At 40.3% G+C, this 20,026-nt stretch overlaps 1 protein-coding gene across 1 annotated transcript in view; it reads left to right on the forward strand.

Moving 5' to 3' along the window:
- The first annotated feature begins 208 nt into the window (after positions 1–208).
- The window catches only part of TOX3 (TOX high mobility group box family member 3), a 26,427-nt gene continuing 6,609 nt past the window's right edge, over positions 209–20,026 (forward strand). The window contains exons 1-3 of the mRNA XM_010180480.1: positions 209–244; positions 475–540; positions 4,438–4,692. Coding sequence (XP_010178782.1) covers positions 209–244; positions 475–540; positions 4,438–4,692 — 357 coding nt within the window. The remainder of the gene's footprint in view (positions 245–474; positions 541–4,437; positions 4,693–20,026) is intronic.

Consider the following 20,026-nt stretch of genomic DNA (forward strand, 5'->3'; position numbering starts at 1 on the left):
AAGCCAGGTCTACTTGGAATAGTAACGCACCAGCTCCTTCTAGCTGCAGCAGTCCTCCGGATCAGGATCGTCTACAGAAATATTATAATGTGTGTCAGGAAAGATGGAGTAGAGTCGAAGTGTCTTTTCTGGAGAACAGTGTCTTTCTAATGATGGCAAATTTCCAAACTCACCTCTAGGTCTGTGGGGTGGCTTTGCGACATAGACCATGAAAGTTGAAGATATATGTTTGGATATCTTCCAGGTACAGACCTAGGGATGCAGAGTATGTAATAATGATGATGATAATAATAATAATGATGATGTTGAATCCAATCTTAGTTCTGAATTCAGAGAACTTCTGCAAAATTGCATCTTTCCTGTTTGTTGTTTTGTTTTTGTTGGTTTTTTTTCAACTTTTTCTATGCCAGTGGTAGGGTAAAAAAAAGTTTATCGTGGCATACATTAAAATCCAAATATTTGTTTTTCTTTCAGTTTGGAAACAATAACAACTACATGAACATGGCAGAGGCAAATAATGCATTTCTTGCTGCAAATGAGGTAGATGGTTTTCTTTTTTATCTATGCTCGTATTCTGCTGTTTGCTGTGATAATTTAACAGACTTTGAATGGATGAAGAGTAAAGTGCTGAATTTCTGTGTGGTTTATGGAGCACAAAATAAAGACTTTAATGAGAAAGAAAATAACCTGACGGCTCTCCATTGCTAGTCAATTTAGCTGTCCATAAGGCTGTTACTTACATAGCATGTCAATAGAAACAAATCTACTCTATGTATGAAAAAAATTATGAACAGAAGGAAACAAATAAAAAGCACAGTAGGTGTACACTTGGAAGGCAAGCTTAGTACTAGTCATTACTAGCTAATGTGCTAATTTCTGTTACAGACACAAACATTTTGATTTGGGTTCTTAATACTCCTATAAGTTAGAAAACCAAGCCCACCTTTGTTGCCTAAGTGTATGTGCTGCATGAAGGAAACTTCTAACCAGGATCAAGAGCAAGCGCAGTGGCCGGGGTGGTGGGGCTGGCTGCACTGTGGAAGTGACGTGTTTGGTCACTGCCCTGGAGAATGGGAACGGGAGGAAGGTATGGCAACGACCGGGTCCGTGACAGCGGGGCCGTTGTACAGCCAGTGGATAAGCTATCAACGTGCTTATCAACCACCGTGACTCCAGACAAAAACACCTTTCCTCGTGCCTGAAACTCAACGGCTGTTATTCCAAAGGGAAGGATAGAAAGTGCACAATGCCCTGTCTAGTGGTGTGCCTAGCAATATGGAGAACAAGCACAAAGTATTTACGTAGGGCGCGTGCCATAAATGATCTGGTCAACACAAGGCAAGGTTAGAAAACTGGGCAGCCTTGATTTTACATTCTGTAAGTGGTGACTCGGTCACAGGTATGTTTGTGTACTTTTAAAAAAAGTGATGTGGGAGAAAATAAGCAGAAAGGTGTAATAAATACGAAGGTTAGAATTAAGCGTCGTATTCTATGAATCATTTATAACAATGGTCACCATCTCTTTTTACCCAGCAAGATCGCTTAGATAAGGAAATACTGTTTGGCACTAGCTCCAGTGTTATTTGTGATAATGAACACAAACCCCATCTGTAATGACAACATGATGTTTCTTTCTGTAGAATTTCTTTCCTACATTTGAATCAAACATTGATGAAAGCTCTGCTGCCAGCAGCTGTTCAGAGACAATTTAATTCCAGCTGTGATAATTCACCGTGTCAGACATTGGCTGTTATATGTTGATACAACAGTTCTCCAGATTTGCATTTTTATCAAAAGGAACAAATGTTTTGAACATTTCAGTACAGATGGCATTTAAGCATGCACACAGTTTTTTAAAAAATGTGTAAGATATAAATATTTGAAAAGTTAATAACTTTTAAAAATGTGATTGGTAAGATAAATCCCACAAATGTTCTACCATCTTTTGGTCATAACAGCACCTTCCTGAAATCCCAAATTGCATACCATTCAAGCTCTTTTTACAGGCTGAATAGCTCAGTGATTTGGATTTAAGACTACTTCACTAAGGGGCTTGCTTTCTTCTTTAGATTACATCTATTTTATCCTCAATCTTAGGTTTGTTATATGTTTTTTAAAAAAGATATATACATATTTGGACAAGTTCTATTGTGAGAATTAAATTCTCATTTAGAAAGTGTTAAGGTATTCATCAATTTACTCTCCCATTTGTAGTAAGCTGTAAGTATTAAGATGAATACCACTTTTCTAGGAAAAATATTGTATTATTATCTAGCTGTGTTATATCTTTATACAGCTGTCCTAGAATTGTTCTGTTAAATGGGAAAAAAATCCAGTTCTTATAATTACTACTCTCTCATGAATATGTCAAGTAAAGAGAGATTCAAATGTACTATAATAATACTGATTTCACTGAACCCTTTTGCTTGAGCATGGAATAAAAATACGATTAAGTGTTAGTGTTCACATTAAAGAGTGAACCCAACTTTGCAATTACTGCATTACAATGTATTTAATTATGGTGTTTTTACATTAACGTGAACGTAGCTTTCTCGCTATGATTTTGGGTCTGAGCACTGCTGAGCTAGAAGCCCGTTTTATTCCTGTAAATAATGCCTTAAGAGTGAAATCCTAGAGCACATTCAGGCTTAGAAGCCACACATTTGCTTTATGTTTTCTGTCTCTGTCATGATTGCTACAACCCATTTTAAAGCACCTTAAATATTTATTGAAATAATATTTCAAGTGTTAATTACAGTGGTAATGAAAACAGCCAAATGCCACATATCAAGAATGAGTGTTTATCCGTATTGTTAATGTGATATGTTAGATTTCATTAAGCAGTAATGGGGTAGCAAATGAGTCACAAATTACAGTTGCATCTGTTACTAGACCATATTAGTGCCAAAATAACTGCAAATGCAGCCATAGGGTTATGTTCATTAGCCAGCCACTTCTCCTGGCCAATCCATCCTTTGTGTTTGGGAGCTCCAGGAAGAAAAAGTTGCACCTTTCGTAGCGCAGCGGCGGGGACGTCGGCTGCCTCCCTAACCAAGGCCCATCCAGAATTAAGTTACAGTCTCACAGCTCGAGCGAGGTGGGCAGCGTCTCAGCAGGCTCTGCCGGCGCTGCAGACTGTGGCAGGCTGGGACCTCATCATTTCTGGTGCGCGACCAATAATGACAGCTGACAGGTTCTATAGGCGAGCAAAGGTTTGTCTTGTGTTTCAGTTTTCGTCTTCTCTCAGGCAGTTATTAATTTATATCATCATTAACAGTTTGAAGGATGACAATTTGCAGCAGTTAATGAGATCTTTCACTGAACATATAATTTTTAAATTAACTGGCATTAAGTCACTCTTTCAAACAATGTAAATAATACATAAAGCAATTCCGCCCCCCCCAAACTCAAATCCTGAACTAATGCAAACAAACAAATCCCAGAGCAGCCTTGCACGTCCAGAACAAGACAAGAATGCCTGTTTTAGGATTGCCAACTGCCCAATTTGATCAAGGCAGTCCTGATTTGGGTACATTTAAAATGGCCTAATTTCAAGGACTGAATTTCTATTATTAAGCAGCAGTGGACCTGAAATAATATATGAAAGTTCATTTAACTCACAAGAAATTTGAATAAGCACAGCTCATTTGTTTCCCAAATAAAAGTCAGCAACGTTGAAGCCAGATACCAACTCTACTTGAATAAAGATTATCTTTGACAGACACATGCACACGTACAAACACGCACAAACCCTGAAGATAACTGGCAGTAAGTGTTTTGCTCAAGGCATCTTAACATGTGTTTAGTTTGTAACAAACCGACTGTTCAAACAAAGCTGGCTTGCTTCAGAAAGCACGGGGAGCTGCAGTAATCGCCCTCGTGCTTTTATTTGTGTGTCTCCTCCAAATTGCAACCCTTGTTCAAAAGAGTGCATTGTACTTTTGGGATGGAAGAGAAAAGAAATAAAGACCAGAATTATAATATTTCATGTTTATTAGTGGATAAAAAGGAAACAAAAGATGTGAAATGGTCAATGCTGAATTAATGTGCGTATGCTACAAAATCATCAGTATTTTATGAAGCATGAGAGTGATGTAAGCTGTTTTTGCTATTTTACTAACATCAGTGAAGTGGCGATTTGTTGTACAGGCAAATCCAATGTAGCTGATATTCAGACTAACAACAAAGACAGATGTTGCTAATTAAGTGTGCATTAAAAAACCGTTAATACTGATACTCCATGAAAGCCATATGATAATGAGACTTAAATCTTTAATCAGAATGTTCCGCAAACCCCTTCAGTATCCGAAACTCAAGAGTTTTGTTGCATTTAGAGTTTACGTTTGAGAACAAACCAAGGTTTGGACTGCAGGTCCAAAGGTGTTCGCTGAGAGTGGCGTGCCCTAATGTGGTTTGCCTTGTCCTGTCCTTTTCCAGCAGACATTCCATACGCCGAGCCTTGGGGATGAGGAGTTCGAAATCCCACCCATTACCCCCCCACCTGAGTCAGACCCTGCCCTGGGAATGGCAGATATCCTGCTGCCCTTCCAGGGCTTAGGGGACCAGCTGCCTGCTCAAGGAAATGAATTTACGCCTCAGTTTCCCCCCCAGAGCCTGGATCTTCCCTCTATTACAATATCCCGAAATCTGGTGGAGCAAGACGGCGTCATCCACAGCAACGGACTGCACATGGTAGGTCCGGTTCTTTGTACGTTTCCATTGCCTGATATTGTCTGTCAAAGGATAATAATGTCGAATTGTATCATTTATCAGCTTTAATTGGCCTCTTGGAAGATCTGTGTGATTTTTCTTGGTGGTGTGGTAGGACCAAGTGTTTGCCAGCTCTCTGAACTGTGAGCAGGCGTGTTGTGTGTGGACAGTGACACGTGTTGTCAGTGTCACACAGCAAACAGCAGTATGGCACTCTCCAGTTCCCTGAGGTGCTTGGCAAATGGTTACAGGTTTAATAGTGGTGGATTCGGGAAGATAAATAAACATGGTTGTTAGCGTACAGGTCAATGCAGTGCTGCGTGTGAACACATCTCTTGTGAAGAAGCAGTCAGGTTTGTAAACACAGAATTTTAATTTTAGGAATGGACTGGGAAGCCCATATCCATTGGCATCATGGGTATCCCAAGTGCTGCTGAAGTTCAGGAATGTGTTACACAGTTGGCAGTGGCATCGGGAGTTGAAGGACTGTTGTGTTGGCATTTAGAAGGAATTGCTTGTCTATGTTTCAAAGACAGGACCCACATCTGACAGCCATCAGGATATTTTGAAAGCACATTACTGAGCTCAGAAAAGGAGCCAGACTTAGCATGCCAACAGTGAAAAAAAATATATATACAGGCATCTTGGCCTGTATTAAAAACAGTGTGACCAGCAGGTCCAGGGAGGTGATCATCCCCCTGTACTCGGCACTGGTGAGGCTGCACCTCGAGAACTGTGTTCAGTTCTGGGCCCCTCACTATAAGAAGGATGTTGAGGTTCTGGAGCGAGTTCAGAGAAGAGCCACAAGGATGGTGAGGGGTCTGGAGAACAAGCCTGATGAGGAGCGGCTGAGGGAACTGGGGTTGTTTAGCCTGGAGAAGAGAAGGCTGAGGGGAGACCTCATCACCACCTACAACTACCTCAAGGGAGGTTGTAGAGAGGTGGGTGCTGGTCTCTTCTCCCAGGTGATGGAGGAGAGAGCAAGGGGAAATGGCACCAAGCTGTGCCAAGGGAGGTTCAGGTTAGAGATAAGGAGGAAGTTCTTTACTGAGGAGGTTGTCAGAGGCTGGAACAGGCTGCCCAGGGAGGTGGTGGAGTCACCATCCCTGGATGTATTTAAAAAATGGGCAGATGAGGTACTTAGGGATATGGGTTAGTGGGTAGACAGGAACGGTTGGACATGATGATCTCAGAGGTCTTTTCCAACCGAGCGATTCTGTGTGATTCTGTGTGTGATCCCTGTTCATTAGAGCTATCAAAACCAAAGGTGTATTGAGTCTTCTCCAGAATCGATACGTGCTTCATGGCTGCGATCTCAGTGGGTTTCTGGGGCAGTTTCCACTCTCTTGTTGTATTTCCCTTGCAGCTCTGAGGGATCTCCCTGCATAGGTTTCTCTAAGCTTTGTGCAGGAACGTTCATGTTCCCAGTGATGAGACACAGCTGCGAGTCAGTTTATCATACTTAGCGTTTTAAACTCAATGGTTACAATTAGAATTAGGTTCTGTATTGCATATTGAAGACAGAGTGGATGTTTAGCTTGAACAGAGATTTTACATCAACTTTATTTTTTTTCTGGTTAGCTGTTTTACATAGGACCTTTTGCTAGACTTGGTGTAGTGAAAATACAGATTTACTGCTGGACTTCAATAAAGGTCATCGTGCTGTCATGTTATGATTTCATGTAAATCTTTTTTTCTTATTCTGGCAAATGAAAATTAATTGAAGATTTACAAATCAACACACAGCAAATATTTCTCTGGAATTCTGCAGGCTGCTGTCTTCGTTGCAATTTTTAACATTTAATATTTCCTTTGAAGTCATGAAGAGTCGCTGGAGCTAATACAGACTTCAGTAATTCCATAGATGCAAAGCAGAGATTGCCTAAAATGGGCCTTGAAGGATTTGATATTTCTTTTCCGATCCCATCTTGCGTGGGATTTTGCATGCACTTGGACATGTTGGGTGGCTACTGTAGAAAGATCAGGTTAATAACACCTGAGCATCAGGAATGTTATGCCTGAAATCTAAAGTAATGGAGTGTGTACACACTGAATCCAATGAAACTTGCTCAGAAAACTGTAACAAGTATCGTGGGCTGGATCAGTCTTGTGTTGGGTGGATGAGTGTCCCCTCAGTGGTATCAAGGGCTCTGTAACCTGACCCAGCTTTGCCTTTTAATTTTGTGTCCTTTCCCTGATTGTGGCTGTTACCATAATAGCTGCAACCAGTAGAGGCCTCCTAGTTAGGTATCTTTTCTCTCACATCTTCTGCCACCAGATAAGAGGCTTTACAGCGTTTCCTTTTTTTTTCCTAGACTGTGCAATGTAGAAATTAATGCCATGGTTTACACTGGCTTCAATAGTAAGGATTTGTTCCTGTGTACGCCCAAGAGAAGATCTAGAGAAGCTCGTGCCTCCTTACCCCAGTAGCCCAGTGGCATGTTCAGGGTGACTGCCGCCTCAGAGCTGTACGTTGGGCGCTTGCATGTAGTTTTGCTGCAGGAATCGTGAGATTTGATACGGAGGAGCCACGTAGGGAGGTTTGTGTGTCAGAGCTTCCCCACAACTGCCTGGTTCGTTTTATCCCCGCCATTGCGTTTCAGTCAATAGTCAACTTCTCTTCTGCTCATAAATGCTGGGGAGCATCAGGAAGCCTGAAAACATTAACAGAGGGTTCTGGCATAGGTTTCCCCTGAACTTGCGTAGCTCTCTTCAGTACTCAAATTTTCCAGCAGTTAATCTGTATTTCAAAAATAGAAAATGAAAACATTATATCATATTTTATGTGGAAAAATGTGCACTTTATTGAACTGGTAAATATTTATTAATAATATTAGAATTCATCTTTAAATTATACATTTCATGAATTACCTTGCCTTGGAGCTATAAAAACTTTATTGCGGCAATAAAAAAAATGTAAAGGAGGCATTTTGACTATGAAATTTCATTTCATGGTCAATTGAATTTACTATATCTGAAAGAACTAAAGATGGGGTTGTAAAATAATTATGACGTTCGTATACACTTACAGAACAATGTTCTTATCCAGTGATACTAGGATAGTCTTATTTAAAGGCTGTATTAATACTGTATTGCTAATCGCTAAAGCTTCTTTAGCTGAATCCAAACTTAAATTATTTTAATATGAACTGCATTGAGTTTATTGGTTATCTTGTGAAGTGTTGGAGAGCTTTACTGTAAGCAGTATTTAATTTAGATAAATGCAGTCCTACCCTGTCGAAAAGTCCAGTAGAAGAATTTCACCTTGAAGAAATGTCATGAGATTTTAAATCGCAAACGTTGAAAAAATAAAATGGGCTTGGACAGAATTATGATTAATACTGTGTGTCTTTGGCTTTTTTCTATGTACTACCTGACATGTTCACCTATAAACTCGAATGCAGAATTGCCAGAGGCATGATTAAAAATAGGTTATGTCAAGGTTCTCCTGTGTCTCCCTTAGGGTATGGAGTTGGCGAGCTACCTCGTAATACTTCGGCAAGTATCTCGCATACTTACCACAGGAAGACGCACACAAAAAAGGAGATCATTCTCTTTCTAACGTATTCTTTGTGTCCTAATATACTGAAAAAATAATTCATGGTGCAAGAACATTATTCTCAGAACAAAGGTGGCCTAGCAATTATAAAAAGATTGTATTGATGAGTTAACAATTGTTCATGCTATTAAGGACAAGGCAGGGGTTTTTCTGATGCGCAGGAGCTGGATCCAGGCACGGTGATAACACTGTGGAAAGTGTGACAATTTGTCACAATGCTGATTAACTTCATTATTATTGGCAACAAACACAACACATTTATCTTGTTCAACAGCATTTTTCTACATTTAGAAACCGACAATGGCAACAAAAAAGTGGAGATAAAATGGAGGCAGTTTGATTAATTTTCATATTTTAATGAGATGCAAATAAAATCCTGATGCTCAAAAACTGAGTCACTGAAAAATGGTGTGCTGATGTACATTTGACTTCAAAGAACACATGGATTTACATGATGCAAATGTTATCCCTACAAATACTTGAATATAAGTAAGTGGAAATCAACAGCGATAGCCTCATTAAAAATCAACTCTCAATATTTTTTATTAACGCTCTGTTTTCTGTTGAGCTGCCCGTAGAAAAATTATTTTAATCTGCAAACTGTGGCAATTCTATAAAACTACAACTTGTGCTCCTGAGGGTTCCTTTCTTTAACACCTCTCTCTAATCTGCCCAGCCTGCTGAGTAGCATTGACATCAGTAGTACATCAATTTCAGAAAGTGGATTATTTTTACTAGACAGCTATTGTGACATATTGGGTCAGTCATAAATGAAAGATATTCATGCAAGCATGCAATACTTGTAATGAAGTCTCACTCTGACCTTCTGTATGATTGATTCTGTAATTTAGTTTTCTCAGGCAGTGCCTGAAATGAAATGAAATCATGTTGAACAAGTTTTGAATACCCACAGTGCACCAGGAGAAGAAAAATCTGCAGCCCCAGAGGCTTGAGAGAGAGCAGCTGAACGATTTATCTCCATGCTATTATAGCCTTTGCCAGCATTCAACATTTCTTTTTTTTCTTCTTTTTTTTTTTTTTTTCTTATTTGGCTTAAGTACTTAATTCTGCAGGTAGCTGTAAATGGGAAAATAAAATGCTGTTCAGATTTAAAATGACAGGACAGGAGTATGTGCAGGGGACTGATAAAATATCTTGAATAGAACTGACCTTTCATGTAGCTGAAAGTTACTGGGGGATTCATCCTCATAATTACCATATAGATTATTTTTATTTCTTTCCTGCAATGAAACATTTCAGAGAGCAGTAGTGCTGATTGAATGAAAATTGAACTTGTTAACATTCTTTTCAGCTTAGCCTGTTGTACATAACAGAAGGTTAGCTTTGATGAATTTCAAAATTCTTTCTGATATCTAAGGAACAGACAGTAAAATAATTGTCTCTTTTCAGTCTGATTTTTTTCTTTTATTAAAAAAACTACAGATGCTACAAAAACAGACTGATAATTTCACATGTATTGCTCTCTATATTACTTATGCTGCTAGAGAAAATATATTCCCTATCTGATGAAGATTTGAGCCAGTTTATATTTTATAATTGTTGCAGTGCTGTCAGTGCATTCAGGATTCTGCACAGATAAGGCTAATTCATAGTGGAATATGCTCATCTTTAATTACAGTGCTACTTAGAAGTGGCACTGTGCTCAAATCAAAGGCATGACGGGGACTATTGTTTTTATTTCAAGAAGAGACTTTTAACATAAACAGCTCAATGGTGTGGCTTTAAGGAGCTGAGTTGCAAATTTGAGCTTATTAAAGGCTTCATACAACAAATATTATTAATGTTTCAAAACAGTGGTGCCTTTTACTTAAAGGTCTAAATCGGTTTTTAGTAATTTAAATTTCCAAATTACCAATTAACTTCCAATGAGTAGATTAACAGAAGATTGCCAGAATCTAACTACAACTAAAAAAGTTGCTATATAATTGGCAAGACCCACTTATTTCACTACTCACCTGACTACATGCCTCTAATTTATATGTTGAATTTTCCTATACAAAGAAACTTAATTGTAAATCTCTCTTCCACTATCCAGTCTGTAATCTCCTATTTAGAGAGTAGGTTTTCAATTAATACGGTGTTATAACAACATTGTTTAATGTGTAGCAGATGAAGCAGTTATTTCATGGGTCGTTAATGTGTTTAACGCCTGGAACGGTCTATTAAAACAAACCCTTGTTATTGTTATGAACATGTTTATTGTCATCTTTAATACAAAACTTACAACTAATGCCGGAAGGTTTTAATTAAGCATTTACAGGAGTAGCAACTATTCTTATTAGAAAGAGAGATTATCTTCAGAGTTTCCTTATTTCTGTTTTTTTCTCTTTGGCTACTACGGTGGGTTGCTAAACTCCAGGTTTAGATCAGTGTTGGTCTGGTTTGTACTGGACTCTGCCAACAGGAATGGTACCTGTTGTCACCACCGGTTTTGATAATTCACGGTACCAAGAAAACTTAATCTCAAAACTAAGTCACCCCAAATCACATGATGCTCTGGTGTCTCCGATCAGTGACATTTGGCCATATCCAGAACCTTTCAAATGGTGGTGGACGCTTTGTCAAAGGAGACCTCTGGGGCTCTGTTGGGGTTGGGCAGCTCGGGTGCCTGTTACTGGCCCAGCGCTGTGCCAGTCCTGTTCCTGCCCACGGCTCTGAGCTGGGGGCTTTGCTGATCAACTTTCAAGCCTTTACAGAATCCCTTTTTTTTTTTTTTTTCTTATTAGCTTACAGTCAAATATTTTACTTTTATTATGATTCCTTCAAGGCAAGGTGGACAATGGGCTGAGAACCCTGGAGGCAACAGCAGTTGCTTCTGCACAGAAAGTACGTGCTACGACTTCAACGTGACACAAAGACACTGCGAGGCTGATGCTGTACTAAATAATAGGGTTTTAATACTGTGTAGATTTTCATGTCCTTAATGACATTGTAATACTCGGTGTGGATAATATAGTAACTCTTTTGAGAGATGTGATCTTCCCTGCTTTCTCATCTGTAGGGACACAATGAGCCATCTGTTAAGGAGCTGTTACGGGTGGAGCAGGAAACATATTCTGGTGTTCTTTTAAAATATGGCCAACTCATTATAACTGCGAGAGAGGACCTGTCCATAGGAAACAGAGTGGCAGCAGTTGCCAAAGTCACCTGTCTGAATAGGTTTAAGCAGGTGCTTTAAAAAAAAAAAAAAAAAATTATGCAAGTTGGTTATTACCTGTCCAGGTACATGAGGGCTATGAGAATAGCCTAGGAAAAAGAATGTGACTTTTATATTAATAATGCCTAAATCATGATCCGTCAGCTCCAGAAAATACTGTGAGGTGCCATATGAATATGGGGAAACTGATAGAGTCCACTGGGAAAGCTCTTGGGATTGGAGTGGGAGCTGAACCTCTGTTATTCCCAAGAACTGAACTCAGAGGAATGTGGTCCTATATGACAGTGGACACCAGCTGTGCATTAAGCCTGGGCCATGGCCTTAAACAATTCAGCCTCCTGAGTTTAAGATCAGGTGTGAGCAAACCCTGACCTCATGCTTCCTTAAGCCAGCCCAAGGAGGCAGATCTGCAGCTGGTCTTGCAGGGTTTGTACCTGGCCAAAGCCTTTCTTGGGCCCAGCCACCCTCCTCTTTGGGTCATTTGAAAACTTCCTTTGAAATTCCTCTCTGCTGTTACCACCTGGGTTTCCCCTTGGACAGCTTACCCAACACTCCCACTTCAAGTGCTCAAGCTACAGAGAAATACTAAGTCTCCCTGGAGTTCTAAATTATCCTATGTTGCCAAGTAGCTGAAGAACAAATAACTGGCTCTGGTAATACAAAAGAAAATGAGACCCACTTTTCTGATTTGCTTGAAAAGCCAACAACAAACAAAGAAAACCCAAACAAAAAACCGCACTCCCCTCCAAAAAAAAAACCTAGAGAAAAATATACCTGCCAAAAACAGAGCTACCAACACTTGTAGCAATATTTAAACAAAAAAATGCCATGTAACCCTCAAGTCTGTCCCCCCCCACCGCAATTCCTTGCACAAAAGTTGTTACCTTTGATGATGTTTGTTAGTTGTCGTGCTCCCTTGCAGTCGCTCCCCATGTTGTGTACCGCGTAACAAGGACCTTTGAAGTCTGCCTTTGATTTGGTAGCTGAAGCACCTGAAGCTGCAGAGGTTGTAACAAAACTCCTAACAGCATTTATCTGACATTCTGGGATTTGAATTATCCGAGGCTTGTTTGCACTGTGCCTGTGCTGTTTGCATACAGCAGAACTAAGCTAGTACTGCTAATTTGGAGAGAAGCTCCTCATGCCAACAGACTCATCAGATCAGATCTGTGATCTGAGTCATGCATGTATCGTGATCATGTGGTGGGTACCTTGTCCAAAAGGAGTGTGATTCAATATGCTTTAAAAGGATGGTAGATGTGGAGTCATCATCCCTGGAGGTGTTCAAAAAAACGTATAGGTGTGGCACTTTGGGATAGTGTTTAGTGGGCATGGTGGTGTTGGGTTGACAGTTGGATTTGATTAATTTAGAGGTCTCTTCCGACCTTAATGATTCTGTGATTCTTCATTTGGGGAGAAAAGAGTGAAGAATTGTTTTTAAAAGCCTCTGCAAAATGGTGTAAAAATTAAATGATAAATAAGTGGTGAATTAGGTGATGCTAAAGCATCAGTAGCAGCCTCTGTGGATGGGTGGAGGAGTATAGCAAATCTAAGGTGCTGTCTGTAAGAGCAGAAGGACTCAATACACAATCAAGGCCGCCAAGAATCATCCAGTCAGCCAGCTTTGGGACTGCATGAGGAACCTACTGGGTCATCTTTCAGATGTATCTTTACAGGAAAGTAAGTGGGTAAGAACAGTTCCCAAAGAGTAAAAGCGCCATGCTAAGTTGATGGGGCATCTTGGGTAAGAATTAGAAGCATTTCAGAGGAAAATCTCCCAGAGTTTGGTGGTTGTGCGATTTTGGCCTAGCTGTGAGCTTTTAGTATTTCTTCACCGTGTAACGCAGCATTTTGTTTGCAGCAGCTGAGCATGCTGAGGATGAGCAGGACCACTGGAGGCCACAGAGCAGCGCTGCAGGGGTACCAGTCCTGGGGACCCAGAGCAGGGGCAGTCTGGCCAGTGCCTGGGCTGGTTGGCCCTGTCCCTTAGCACCTTCTGGCTTGGGATTTCATCTCTGAGGTGGTGCTGCTCTGCCTGGCCTAGACGTGCTTCTCCTGCCTGATCCCCAAACGCTGTGCCATAGAAGAAATGATTTGAACTTGTGGTTTGGTGGTCTCCTAGCGCTCTCCCCACCAAGGAAGCTCTGTGCTGCACAGAGGAGCATGAGGAGCACCAGCCGTGCAAGAGGCTGCTGCCAACAGGGCTACAGATCAGGCCCCACAGAAAAGCAAGGGACAGTAAATCAGAGATTTCAGTAAAATGCGTTAAACTGACTTGGAGGTTGAGCCATGTAAGAAACTTCTATTATATAGCAGGAGGTGAATGTCCAGAGACATTTGGGATTGCCAGAACAAAAGGAGATAGCGGCTCAATTTTGAGGAATGAATCAGTGGGCCCTCATGTTTGCTCTTTTTTTGGCGGCTGTTTTTCTTGTGTGGTTTTTTTTGGTTGGTTGGTTGGTTTGGTTTTTGTGTTTTTGTTTGTTGGTTTGGTTTTTTGTTTGGTTTAGTTTGTTTGTTTTTTTTTAATCTTCATGTTCCTTCTCTGCCTTACTTGCGCTGTCTGTGTGAACCAGAGCACACAGACCAAGAAATTGCATATTCTTCGTCTTCTCCAGGCAGCAGAATGTATGTGAGCCTCCCATCACAAACCAATCTTCTAGATCCAGCTGCAGACATAATTTTTTCTGAAACAACATCTACTGTTCCTTGTAGCCTTTGTTTCGGAATTAAACTAGGTAAGGTTTACTTTTCTACAGAGACGTGAAGAAAAACATGGGAATTTTCTCACTGCCTAGAAAAGAAGCTGCTGCTTATAGTGGATCTTCTGATAACTGTGGTTTGACAGATCTATTACTGATGGGGAGAGGAAGGACACTTCTTCAGTGGTGGCAGTACCAAGTGCAACTGTTTTGTATTCTATTAAGTAAGGATTTAATCTCTGACAGAGAAAAGCATCCTGTTAGTTTGATTTGTTTTGACTGGCAGTGAATTCCAATCTTCTAAAAATTTAGATTAATGGATTCTTTTATCTATACTTGTGGAGAAGAAGAGTATTGAGGATTTCTTCTAGAGATATGCTGACTTGCCCAAAAGTGAAGGGAGTAACTTACAGACAGGGACAACTGCGGATTTCACTCTTTATGTTGCAGCACATTTGCCTCAACTTAAAGGATATATTTAAAATATTGCATCAGCTTATGTTACATTGACAGTGACAAATTCCTAAGGCAATAGAATATATAATGTTTTAAGTCAACTTCTGAAACCAGGGCACAGTGATCATAACCATAAATGTTGGGTTTTGCATAGTTATTTTTGCTGGCAGATTTCTCACTTCCCTTAAAAACCCCAGCTTGGGCAATACAGGGTGGGCTCCCGAGCCTGCACCTTCCTGCAAGGTCTGTCCTGAGCTCAGTCCTGGCACAGCTGGGAAGAGGAGCTGCCTGTTTAAAGGACTGACTGAAGGCCTCAGACAGTGATTTTAAGCAAGGCTTCAATATTACTCAAAATGTTCTAAAAAGTAATTTCCTAGTTACATTTTTAAATATCATGTTGCATCTTCCTAGAGATTAAAATTACACCAGGGTAGAAATCCGGGGTAAAACTACTGTATATAAACGATTCTCAAAATGCAGTGTAAGTAGAAATTAGGGCATCTCTCCATGTAATGACTGGATGCATTTCTCTGTCAAAATAAATAGTAGCTGTGTTAACTACTGGCTGAGATGATAACAGAAAAATGAACTATCTTTTATTACCTTAATTTTCCCTTAGTACTGAATGGTATGTTTTGCTTTTACTGGCTCAGGTACAGTAATTGTTGAAAAACACCTTTGATAATAGTGTATAAATTAAAACGTGGAAGTTCACAAATTTCTTTTTTTAAGTCTCTCTACTCTGTTGATTGCTTTCCAGTGACTGTTGAGGAATTGGTATTTTATTAATTTTTGAGAACTTTTACAAATCAAAGTAAAATAAGCTATGTATTTGGCATGGGCTGTAAGACGTGTCCTTCGGCAGCATGACTAAATATTGCTTCTCTGGCATAACTATCTAAATGAATTAGAATAGTTGAGAGTAGGATAGCCTGATGGACAGATACCCTAATGGCTCCTTTGATGAGGCCTTCTATGGATCCAGTTCTGACTGTCTCCATAACGTGTGCTGTTGGAGCTGTGCAGGGGAGTGGTGACAGAAAGCCAGTGTGCCTAGATACAGTCACTGAGAAGTTGCTTTGAGAAGGGTCCAGACAATATGAAGTTAAACGTCTCAAACATTCATATAATGTGTTAATATGAAGGACAAGGCCTGTGGGTGTTGGCTACAGAATCGCCAGAGCGGAGGCTGAGCGCTGTGTTTATCTCATGCCGATAAGCACCAGACCTGATCAAAGGCAAGAGCTGAGCAACTTGCTCATCTTTGTGGCCTTCAATCTGGCACTGAATCAACCAAGTGAAGCCAGGGGTATGGGCGAGGCCTCACAGCCCCGTGCTGCTCTGGTAAAGCTTAGCAGACCACTTTTAGTTGCCTCTGTACCCAACTCCCGTTTTCTTACCACAAAACAAGCCTTGTTAAGGGCTAAACAAGTCCCGCCTCACCAAGAGTCCTGCACCTAGAAGTGGTCAAACAAAGGTAAATGTGGCAGGGGAGATCACATGAGGAAGCTCCACTAAGGGGAGGAGGCTGGCTGCCTGTAAACTCCAAAAAGATCGCTGCGTAGGTGGCACCCCCAGAGCCTGGGCACTCTGTTGGCAGGACCTGTGCTGGAACCAGGGCTGGTGATCTTCTTTTCTCTCTTTCTCTCTCTCTCCCTTCCCTTTAAGTAATGCAAGGCCCATATTGCTGTTTGTTGTAAAAGTAGTGTGAAAAGCTGCTGTCGTTTGATCTGCCGCTAATTTGTTGTTAGCTGTTAAGCCGATTGCCGTGAGCAAAAATTGGTGCTACCTTTCCTCATCTTTCTTTCCTGTCTCTTTTTTCTCTTCATTTTCCTTCCTCTTATAGATGTTTCTAATAAGAGCATCCATTGCCAACGCTTTTATATTTTCCAAGTTCAAGTTGTTTCCATTACAGGTAAAACTTTTAATTCATCATTTGGTGTCATTTCACCTTAATTTAGCCTGAGGGGATTTGCAGAACCTTAGTCCCTCTCCTCCCACCTCTGAGGTGGGATTTGACAAAGGGGAAAAAATTTTGGACCGTATTTTGCTTTTTTACCCATGTGTATGATTGAAGAGACCAGAGAGGTAGCCTGCATTCCTTGCAGTAAATGTCTCTATACCTTAGGGTTTTCTGTAGCACTCGTGTAGAACACCAGAGAGATCTGGGACAAAGCCATTTCAGTCTGCAGAGGAATCGCATGAGTTATTTCTCTTTACTTTTCCGTTTCACACATTATGTCCTTGTTTGATTGTCCTGCTGAGTAAACCAGTGGTGGAGTTTTGCCTGACTTGTGTGAAAATCACCGAGTTTTGCCTAGCTTCAGTCCAAGGCTGTGAAGCACATCAGGCTTAATCAAAACTTGATTCCGTCTGCTTGAGAAGTTCATGGCTTTTTGTCAGAACTAATCTGTCATTTTTGCATAATGTTATGAAAATCCTACATGCTCATACTGCTTGTGTATCATTTTTACTTCTGGATAAGTTTATGTAAAAGAGCTTGTGATAGTCTCTAAAATTTTCCCAGGATTCTCAGGAGATTATTTTGAATACGCGAGCCCTTTCACTTTTCAGTTTTCATGTAGTAATGCCATTAGGATGTCATGTAGATGTTTTATTGCACTTTTATTTCCATGTGTGCTCCTGATTAATATTATTTTCATTGTTAAACATTTCTTTGATAAACATTTTGTGCATAATCAAATGCTACTGATCCTTTTGGTTCAGTATTGGTCTTTGTAGTGTAAGGGAAAAAATAAGAGTGAAGATAATGGATGGAAATTTTGTTTTCTTGGTTATAGATTCCTCCTTAGAAGATGTTGTTTGCTCAGGAGTTATATACAAATGCTGTGAAATTCAATGTTGCTGTTGAGTAGCTCCCCTACCTTATTGCTACTTACCACACCACTGCAGAAACATAAAAAATAGTTTATGCTTCCTTGTCTGAAAGCTCCACCATAGGTACCATAGGTTGTTGAGACCCACAGGGCTGCTGTACCACACAGTATAAAATGAAATTCCCATTCCTTTCTCTGTGATTTTCTAAAAATGCTGGTTAGCCATGTAACTTGAATTCAAAGTGCACGAAATACATCGTTGTCATCATATGCACATATGATGTAAATGATAAGAGATTGGAAATGATACCAAAATATTTTCTTTTATATAATATGTCTTATCGGTTTGGTGTTAGATAGCCAGCTACAAAGTATTGTTGCTTCCACTTCTAGCTTTTACTGAAGTTTTCAAGATTTAAAAAAAAAAAAAGCTTAAAAAATTAGGAAAAGATACAGAAAAGAAAACCTGGAATTAAATAAGTGGATGTAAAAACCCACACATTCACCAAATAGTGCCAGAAGAAGGGACAGTTAAGAATTCATGGGCTGATGTATAAAATTAGATTCTGGGTCAGTGCAAGTCAAAAGAATTTAGTCTCAATAAAATCATAGATGCAACTGAAATGACAAGACTTGGAGTAAATCTTTAGTAACCTGTGTCGTCACATTTTGTTGCCTCAGTGTAAAGGCCAGGAAGGCCTGGAACAGCCAGGAGAACAAAGCTAGCTTTTTAGGGGTCAAACACTTCCAAGAAAGTACTGCCTGCAAAATAATGAAGAAATTTTATTTCCATGAGAGAAGGTCATTCTGATGATCTCCACCTTTGCTTTACCAGCAAGGTTTTTCTTCATGCAGTAATGTCTGTAAACTAAAATGAATGGGGTAAGATGCATAAAGTGATAGCTTTTTGTGAAAGACTTTGAATGATTTCCAGATGATACTGCCAATGCCAGTCACAATCAAAATGACCCTATAGTTAATGTAGTAAATTTTCACAGAAAGTTGCCCTGAAGCAAATGGGTATTTCAGCCACTAAGTCTGATATTTTGATCTTTCTGTACCAAGAGCCCCACGTTTGGCACATGCACTCTTTTCTGAGTAGCCACACTCCATTACTGGAAGTATGAAAAGAATGAAGGGAGTAGGAAGAGTGGTGTGGTGCGGTACGGATGGTGAACCAAGCTGGCAATGGCTTGGAAAGCAGAGGGAAAACGATGGTGTGACCCAGTGTGTAGGATTTGGATCATGAGCACGTGGGGGTAACTTCATCTGTACTGGCTCCAGGTGCAACTCTACCTGTACTTACATGCTAAGAAAGGCTTTTTTTCTGTATAGGCTTCAGCAGAAAGACACATGAATGCCAAATTGAGATTTAATATGATTTATTGCTATAGGGAAGCAGTGTGCTGCAGCTTGCACGTTAGAGGAATGAAGCAGGGTGTGTGTATTCTACAACGCACATATTGCTGCTTTGTATGGCCGCACTTGTCCCATCCAAAAAAAGGTTTTCATGAGCACAGAACCACTGCCTCTGTTGAGGAAAGAGTCGTGAAAAGCAAGAGGAAAGTCACTTGGGGCTAAACGTACTTCCATGCTGACACAGGTATTTGAGAACTGGTTTGGGTTTATCCACACTTGAAAATGTGGGAGTCCATTGTGGAAGACTGATGAACTGTCCGCTGGGCTCCCAGCATTGCTCTTTTGTCCTGTGTCATTTCAGTCATTTCATTGCACCTGCTGCTACTGCTGATGGAGGTTATTAATAGTGCAAGAGTTTTCAGGATCTCTATTTCTCATGTTTCCGTCTGTTCCTTCAGTGGCTATAGTTTAATCAGGTTGCTGAATCAATTTGTGAGCTATTTATTCACTTACTGTTTTAAAAATCTTCTTTTCTGTTTAAATGTTCCTTCGTTGCGTATCGATCTGTGCGTGGTTCAAAATAAGAAAACTGAGTTGTTCATAGACAGATTCCAGTTGACTTTACCTTTAGGGTCTCGCTGCTTTGTATTTGCCACAGTGGTAAGTGTTGTGCAGATGTAGATGACGACGTGATTTGTGCCCTCAAGAAACAGTAGCAACACCACCATGCGAGCACTTGAGTTTCTGAGACATGAAGTTCAAGAAAAATGAAGTCGGTGATTGGTCCATAGCTTGCTACTTCCATGAGTGTTGGATTAAAGATAAAAATGCGTTGTTTTGTGTGGTACTTGTGAACAAGGGTTTTTCGGAGCTATGAGGATGACTTGAGCGGTTCTCCAGTGTGCTGCAGTGCCTGCATTTGAGACCCAGCAGGGTAGCGTTCTTTGTTTACAACAACTTTAAAATCCCACTCAGGCAGGATCGTTTTATACCTACAGCTGTTACTAGTAACAGCAAAGAATGATTGAATGGCAGTGAAGGAAGATACTTTTATGTACATATCTATGAATCTATAACTATATATAGATATCTAGCTATATATATATATATCCCCACCACCCTCGTTTTGTTTATTTTCTGGTTTTGACAGCAGTTTGTGTCTCCTCGGTTGCAACGTTTTCCCTGTATCGGCAGGCCGCCTCTTTTCCCGCCGGGGGTGCGAGGG

This window comes from Mesitornis unicolor, unplaced genomic scaffold (assembly GCF_000695765.1).
Source record: "Mesitornis unicolor isolate BGI_N332 unplaced genomic scaffold, ASM69576v1 scaffold9040, whole genome shotgun sequence".
Classification (NCBI taxonomy): domain Eukaryota; kingdom Metazoa; phylum Chordata; class Aves; order Mesitornithiformes; family Mesitornithidae; genus Mesitornis; species Mesitornis unicolor.